This window comes from Hyalella azteca, unplaced genomic scaffold, assembly GCF_000764305.2.
Source record: "Hyalella azteca isolate HAZT.00-mixed unplaced genomic scaffold, Hazt_2.0.2 contig10909, whole genome shotgun sequence".
Classification (NCBI taxonomy): Eukaryota; Metazoa; Arthropoda; class Malacostraca; order Amphipoda; family Hyalellidae; genus Hyalella; species Hyalella azteca.
Genome location: NW_025940928.1, coordinates 72988 through 80735, shown reverse-complemented (window position 1 = coordinate 80735; position 7748 = coordinate 72988). Strand labels below are relative to the sequence as shown.

The 7748-nt window shown below is 37.6% G+C and overlaps 1 protein-coding gene across 1 annotated transcript; it reads left to right on the top strand.

Moving 5' to 3' along the window:
- The first annotated feature begins 5440 nt into the window (after positions 1-5440).
- LOC125177531 lies at positions 5441-7728 on the top strand. Its single transcript, XM_018162277.2, has 3 exons — positions 5441-5827; positions 6105-6961; positions 7562-7728. The coding sequence occupies exons 1-3, from the start codon at positions 5730-5732 to the stop codon at positions 7597-7599; spliced, it is 993 nt and encodes a 330-aa protein (XP_018017766.1). The 5' UTR covers positions 5441-5729; the 3' UTR covers positions 7600-7728.
- Positions 7729-7748: the final 20 nt, after the last annotated feature.

The window sequence follows — 7748 nt, the reverse complement described above, 5'->3', positions numbered from 1 at the left end:
ATCCAACAAACTTCTTGGACTAATCAGACGCTCATACGAGTTCCTAGATGCAGAAACGATGAAGCAGTTGTTTGTTGCCGTCGTACGCCCGAGTCTAGAGTTTGGAAACGTTGTGTGGTCACCGAGATTTGAAAAGGACAGAAATTTAATAGAGAATGTTCAAAGACGTGCAACACGGATAATTCCAGGCTTGAAGGGCAAGTCCTATGAAGAAAGATTGACGATTATGAAGCTTCCAAGCCTCAGTTATCGACGTCTGCGTGGGGACCTCATTGAAGTATACAAGTATACTCATGGTCTATACAAGGTCCCTGAAGGGTTACTAGAATTTGAAACAAGAACCAACACCAGGGGCCACGGCTATAAGCTAAAAAAACTGCGCTGCAACATCTCCACGCGACAAAATTTCTTCTCGCTTCGAATCGCCGACATGTGGAACAGCCTCCCCGATGACATCGTTAGCGCTCCAAGTATGAACGCGTTCAAGAACAGACTAGATAAAGCTATGGAAAAATATATGTTCAGATTTTAAATGCCTCGCTCCTTATCGAACCCGGTGGAAGTCTAGTAGCTACTTCAAACTATAGTCAGTCATGAAAAGATCCGGTCAAATGACACGAGTTTAGATCTATGAACAAGGCACGATCAAAAGGAAAAGAATCGGCGACAGGCCGCATCAGGCCTACACTTCAGCGCCGACATCACAACGGCCCGTATGCTAAATAGGGCACTAGCACTACGAAGTAGCATTATGCACTACGAAGTGTCCTGTTAGTATGCTAAATACGTCACAGACACTAAGCACTTTGAAGTAGCTCTACAATGTTTAGTGTCGCTTAGTGTCGCACTACTGATTCGTATGCAGAAAGACTTTGAAGTGCTACTTCGCTGTTAGAGTACTTTATAGTGCCGCACTACGCTATGAGTCTATTGAAGAATGGTAGTTAAGTGCTCAAATAATTAATTATTCCCTAAGTAATTCTTATTCTTTGCAGAAGATTGATGTAAAATGTTTAATTGTGATGGTAATGGTACTAATGAAAATTGTGATGGTGAGCTGAAATTCGCAATGCGTCTGCGCACCTTTCCCATCATTGATTCAAAGTCCACGCTTACCAAAGACATCGAACAAAAGAGAGAAGCATGGAAAGTTCTTGCAGAAGAATTCAAAATGACTCCAGAAAAAATAATAAAAATAAAATTCAAAACATGGTTTCAAAAACAAGAAAAGTATTTTTTACTTCTACGCTGTTCATCTGTTTCGCCAAGGAAAATGTCAGCCATAAGAATGACATGTTGTTCACTGAAGCGGTACACTTTTTTATATTCATGGCATGCTGTTCCTGAGGTTTTTATGCGATGATGCCTTTGCTGTAAGCCAAACAGATCCATAGCTGACGAAGTAAACAAGGTTAAATTTACCGTAGTGTCGTCGTGAAGTGCGGTGTAAAGGACACTTCAGATTTTTGTAGTGCGCGTTATGCTTTTGGCCCTATTTAGCATACCAACCGTAGTGTTCCATGCCGCACTATGGCTTGTAGTGCGTAGTGCTACTTCATAGTGCTAGTGCCCTATTTAGCATACCAACCGTAGTGTTCCATGCCGCACTATGGCTTGTAGTGCGTAGTGCTACTTCGTAGGGCTAGTGCCCTTTTTAGCATGCCAACCGTAGTGTTCCATGTCGCACACTCGCACTAGTACCGCACTACTGTTTCTAGTGCGTAGTGCTACTTCGTAGTGCTAGTGCCCCATTTAGCATACGGGCCTATGTTATGTTATGTTATGTTAAGACGTCCTGGGTTTCTAAAGCTGAAACAGTTAAAACAGCTGAAAACCATATTGTTTAGTAAATTTGGCTCTATTAGTGAAATACAGCTTTGTGTTTTAACCTTTCTCTTTTAAAAAATTGCAGCGTACTAAATTTCAAGAAAGAGGGTATGCTTTTATATGTCTCTATGGGGGGGGCGCTAGAAATTCACCAAGGAGCTAAAGGAGGCGCCAGCCTGAAAAAGTTTAAGAACCACTGACCTAACCAAACTAGTACGGGTTATATACAGTTACAGTTATTTTTATGTTTTATTTTCCCTTCATGCATGGATGTCTATTATAATCTACCAATCTCAAAAATTATCCGCATATTCATATAAAAATCAGTCTTTCATTTGTATATATATGTGGATTATTTTTTAAATTGGTAGATTAAGGTAGACATCCATGTAGGGAAGGTGAATATAAAAATAACTGTAAGCAAACTGAAACATGAAAAAATACCTGTAACTGGTAACTGGTAACAACTTAACAACTAACAAGTAACAACTAACATGCTGACACTAGTAACAGGCTGAGGTTGACAACATTAAACCGAAATATTTCGTACAATTTTATTCTGTAATTTATATTATGTATGTATCATGCTGGTTTGTTTTTAAATAATATTTAATGCTATTAAGTAAAATCTAAAAGCTTTATCTATAAATGTAGCGGTAGCGCTGTAGCGGCAAAACATCGTATCGCTACTTAAATATGTAGCGGGCACTACCGCTACATTGCCTAAAATGTAGCGCCGCTACCGCTACCGCTACTGAAAATGTAGTGGCCGCTAGTAGCGGCCGCTACATGTAGCGCGCTATTGCCCACCTCTGTAGTTAAGGTAATTACATTGAAAAACTAATTCACCTATTATGCAATATTATTAAAAATACTAACCCAAGATTGATCGGATGAAGCAATTTACTGTGAATATTGCATGATCATCCTGTAAAAAATTTCCATTACAAGCATAATGAATCGAAATATAGCTACCACTAGAGATTTCAACAAAATTGAAACGTGATATTCGATCAAAAAAGTATCTTCTAAAAAAAGTAGAAAAGTAAAAATGCGATTTAATATATGTCGACGCGGACAGTCGTAAAATCGTAGCGGAGGCTACATCGGGCCATCGGCTCTTGGCAGCTGTCTGGTCTGGTTACAGGTTTGTGAATTGGCTAGCTTCGTGAAGCTGGGGCTAATCCTAGTGGCTGACCTTGAAAGTGTAGAAAGAGCGAAATGGTTGACGAGAAGTCCTGAAGTATGAAATACTTCAGAGTTCTGTTTATACTTTTTATGGTGGTGATCGTGATGCACCAGATGTAGTATTCTTCTTGATAAAACGGTCGTCAGTGACTCATCTGTATGATTCGCCTGCCGATTGCCGAAGAGCACCACTGCACTCAGTGCACTGTATGTAATGGATCATCATGATTCCTGCCTTCTGGAACTTAGCCTTCAACACTTCTGGACTGAGACTGGACAATCATATTCATATCTAGCAATCTAGGCCGTGTATCGAATTCGAACCAGCCCTCGGTCGAACGGCCACTCGTCGAAGGACGATAAATTTTGAAACAGAACTATATATAATATAGTCAGATGGGGTAAGACAGGACGGTCAGGACCAAAATCACTAACAAGCATGTAGCATCTATATATTCTATACCATGAATAAATAATAACCCTAAACCCATCACAAGGTGACAGGTGTAGACTTGTAGTTATGCAATGGGCTTCTAAGCATTAAGCAACAACTCAGACTTTTTGCATACCTAGGCTACAACACAGTTTTCTGTACAGATTAAAAAAAGTGAACTGATCCCATCTTACCCCACTGGGGTTGGGGTAAGATGGGACTGGGGCTGTGGTAAGACACTAAGACAGGACCAACAGGTAATTCTTGTGTTACAAGGTTTTTAATAAAAGTACAAACCTGAAATTCAATATTATCAATCTAGAAACACATTATATAGTCAGATGGGGTAAGACAGGACCAAAATCACTAACAAGCCTGTAGCATCTATACCAAGAACAACTAAAAACCCTAAACCTATCACAAGGTGTATATATGCAATGGGCTTCTAAGCTACAACTCAGATGTTTTGCATACAACATAGTTTTCTGTACAGATTAAAAAAAGTGAGCTGGTCCCATCTTACCCCACTGGGGTAAGATGGGACCAGGCATGGGGTAAGACAGGACCAACTGGCAATTCTTATGTTACAAGGTTTTTAATAAAAGTACAAATCTGATATTCAATATTATCAATCTAGAAACACATTATTTGATTAAACAACCACTTGTTACTGTTTTGTGTTGCAGGAAGTCAACTCTAATATGTCACATTGGAGTTTTTGTCATGAGAAAACGTTCTTAAGCATAGTAATAGTGGGTTGGCTTTGGTTCATTGTAGAGCACTGCTAAATGCTTCATGTATATTCCATTAGTGTCATTGTCTGAAAATTTATCAAATTGGTAATAAAACAAATGGATAATAACTTAAGTGTCAGACGTCATGTGTTTTCTTGCTAACTGCATTTGTGGTGCACTTCTTCTAATGTAGCCCATGCCCTCTCACAGAGTTGTGATAATAATTATTTTTCATGTTTCACACTATGATTTTTCCCCCAGCCAATCTTGAACATAGTTCTGCAGCTCATTAATGGGAAGAGACAACCCTATTTTCTAAGTCCCTTTGATGCAATTTAAAATAGTGCACTAAATTTCTCTAATCAAAAAAGCTAACAAGTTATAATGAAATTTGAGCCATTGATAAAATTTTTGACCAAAATACTCTATGTACTGCACAATAATATATTCATTTAAAAACTATTTTTGATAAACTGTACCTAGGGTAATAGAGGACCATTTGTGGGGGAAGACAGGACCAATTGTGGGGTAAGATAGGACCACTTGTGGGGTAAAACAGGATCATTTAATGCTCCCGTCTTACCCCATGTCCAGTCCTTTTTTACCCCATTTTAGAATACATGTCAGGCAGTGATGGTAGCAGGTGGGAATGCCTAGTATGTCTCAAAAGTTGCTTATTACTTGAGGTTACATGCCTACATCCACAAACTTGGCCAAAAAAATTTTTGTCATTAGACAGAGCTTATTTCCCAAACAGGGTTAACTATTTTGTGACCCTTCTTTACATACGTTTTCTTTAAAAATTAGCCAGAAATTCAATATTTGCAGAAGAAGGTTGAAACAAGCACTGAAATGATGTGCAATGATTGCTCTAACATATTCTTCTATCAAATTAAATTCAGTGCAATTAGAATGCATGATATGGGCTGGTCCTTTCTTACCCCATGAAGGCTGCGATCCTGTCTTACCCCATTTGACTATATATCATTTTTGATCTATTGTGGATGGAAACATCTCTTGTTCACAAGCTAGAATCGCATACAATTGTGAACAAGTGCGAGGCATCAGTGATTTTTGGTACAGGTAATGGAAAAACAAGAAACACTGTGAATTATGGATGAAGATATTATATTGGCTCATAAAATTAGTGGTAAAAATTACTGGCTGTTTGTATTATTTTTTCAAGAATGAAAACTTTGTATCTGCATGAATTGAAGCAAGATGTGTTTCAGAACATCTGCATATGGCTTGCCTACAATTCTAATCAAAATTAATTTTTTTGTCCAGTGTGCAGGAATGGAAGGCAGTAGTTATACACTTGTAGCCTTGACATTGCATTGCTGCTTGTCAAACTTCCAGCCAGACCTCAACTCTGTCATCCTTTAAAGGGAAATGAAAGTTCAAACTTTTTTGCCTTCCACATTTATTTACCAATTCATCAACCCTTCCTTTCACTCTGGTCTAATTTATTGTTCCCAGCAATAAGTTGTGTTTGCTTGGCAATATTTTGTTTAAAAATTCTCACTGATTTGTTATTGAATATAAAAATGAAAGAATTAATACCCCTCCATCATGCTGCTGAGGAGTATTTTGAAAAAAGCTTCCAGCTCCTGAATCACCAATGGCCACGACTGCGCTCCGTGAGGTCAGAAATCTAGTAATTGAATATAGAAGACATGTGGTAAAAATTTGTGTCTTTCTACTTATTATTGGCAAATATTTAATTTTTTTGAATATTTTATTGATGAAAATTCTATTTCTTGTGTTGTTTAATCAGTTACAAAATATTTTTGCTCATTGTAAATACATACCTACTTTCTTAAAAAATCCTAGATCCTAGTATTATATACCTGCATATGTTTAGACTAAATTTAAATTGTAAATGAGTTATAGTCTTATAGATACATAGAAATATTTTCCAGAATGGGCATGCTTCATTCATCCCGTGATTCTCTACCTACTTCTCTTGTGCTGGTGGATGAAGACAAAGTTATAGGGCACATCAAGATCAAGCACTTGGCATGTAGGCATCGTGCTCTTTGGATCGAGTCGGTGGTCATCGACAAAGCATTGAGAGGCAAAGGGTTTGGCAAGATTCTCATGTTAGAGACTGAAAAGTATGCTCGTGAGATGGGTTTTCAGATAGCCTATTTGTCTACTTACGATCAGCAAGGTTTTTACTCGCGTCTGGGATATCAAGAATGTGAAAAAGTTTGTGTCTTTGACAAACCTGTGGATAACTGGCTTCCTGACACTAGCTTTCTAAAAAATAAAATCTGGAATGTCAAGTCCTCTCGAGATGATTCGAATAATTTTAACAATAATAAAACCGCCGAAGTTAGTGCGGACAAACGGTCTAACTGTTATCAGCCTCCTTGCAAGAACGAAAACAACACCACCTTGAATGGTGATGATCGCTCTACAAACAACGGTTATATCCATGAAGTTTTGTCAGCTACCGAAGAAAATTTGATTCTCGAATCGTCAAAGAATGTTGTCACTAATGGACATAACTCTGAAGGAGAGAACCAAACTTCATCAAATGCAACTAGAATCCCAGTAGCTCCTCCTCTACCTCAACCCAAGCGCATGAGTAACAACTTTCCCAAAAAATCCTCCTCTTGTCCTCCAGTCTCACATAAGAAATTCATGAAACCTGACGTCTCGATTTCCCCAATAAAAGAAGGTGTAGCTGTGCCTGCTCCACCTCCTCCAAGAACTGATTCTCCGGCCAACAACTTTCTCCTCATATCTGGTCTGCTTTCAAGTGATTCTCAAGGTGGTCTCAAAACTTTCATGAAGAAAAAGCTTGTGTAATTTTCTAATTGATTAGTATTGTTGATTTTTTAAAATTTCCTATTTAAAATTTTTTATTCAGAAGTATTTAAAACTCACTTTTTTATAGTGAAATGCTTTTTTGGTTCAATTTTTTATACTTTCAATTTATTCTTTGTTTGTTTTTATAACATATTTTTCACTTCATTGAGATGTGTGTTGAGCCAGTTTTCAGGCTCTCTGTTTTACTATCGTCAGAATTTTGTTTGTCTTACATTCATGGCGGCATTCAACACTGGTGCTCGTTGCTTAAATAATGCATTTATTTTTCCTACTAAATTGTTTTCTTCAATTTTGTACGCGACTTGTACCTTTTACATCGTTTAGACAGAGATGATATTTTTGACGCAAGCTGTAAGCTCATTTGAGCGCTTGATATACCTACAGGTCTTCATATATACCTACTTCTCTGAAAAAAATATAATTTATCCTCTGAATCATTTATGAGTGAATGAATACATAAAAGATCACTAAAGCGCCAGTCGCTGCTGTCATTTCAGTTGTTCCCTATTATCACTATTATTTATGCTTTCATTCTGAGCAGGCTTTCGCTTCATCACAAGCATTGGCTTTCTGTCATGATTTGCCAAGCAGCATTTTGATTGCACCCATGTTTGCGGTGTCATTTTTCAATCGTAATTTTAATACGAAAGTTAAATCCTACATCAAATACATTAAAAACCCTAATAAATTCACTTCCCAAATAAATAATTAACTGTATTTCTTTCAAT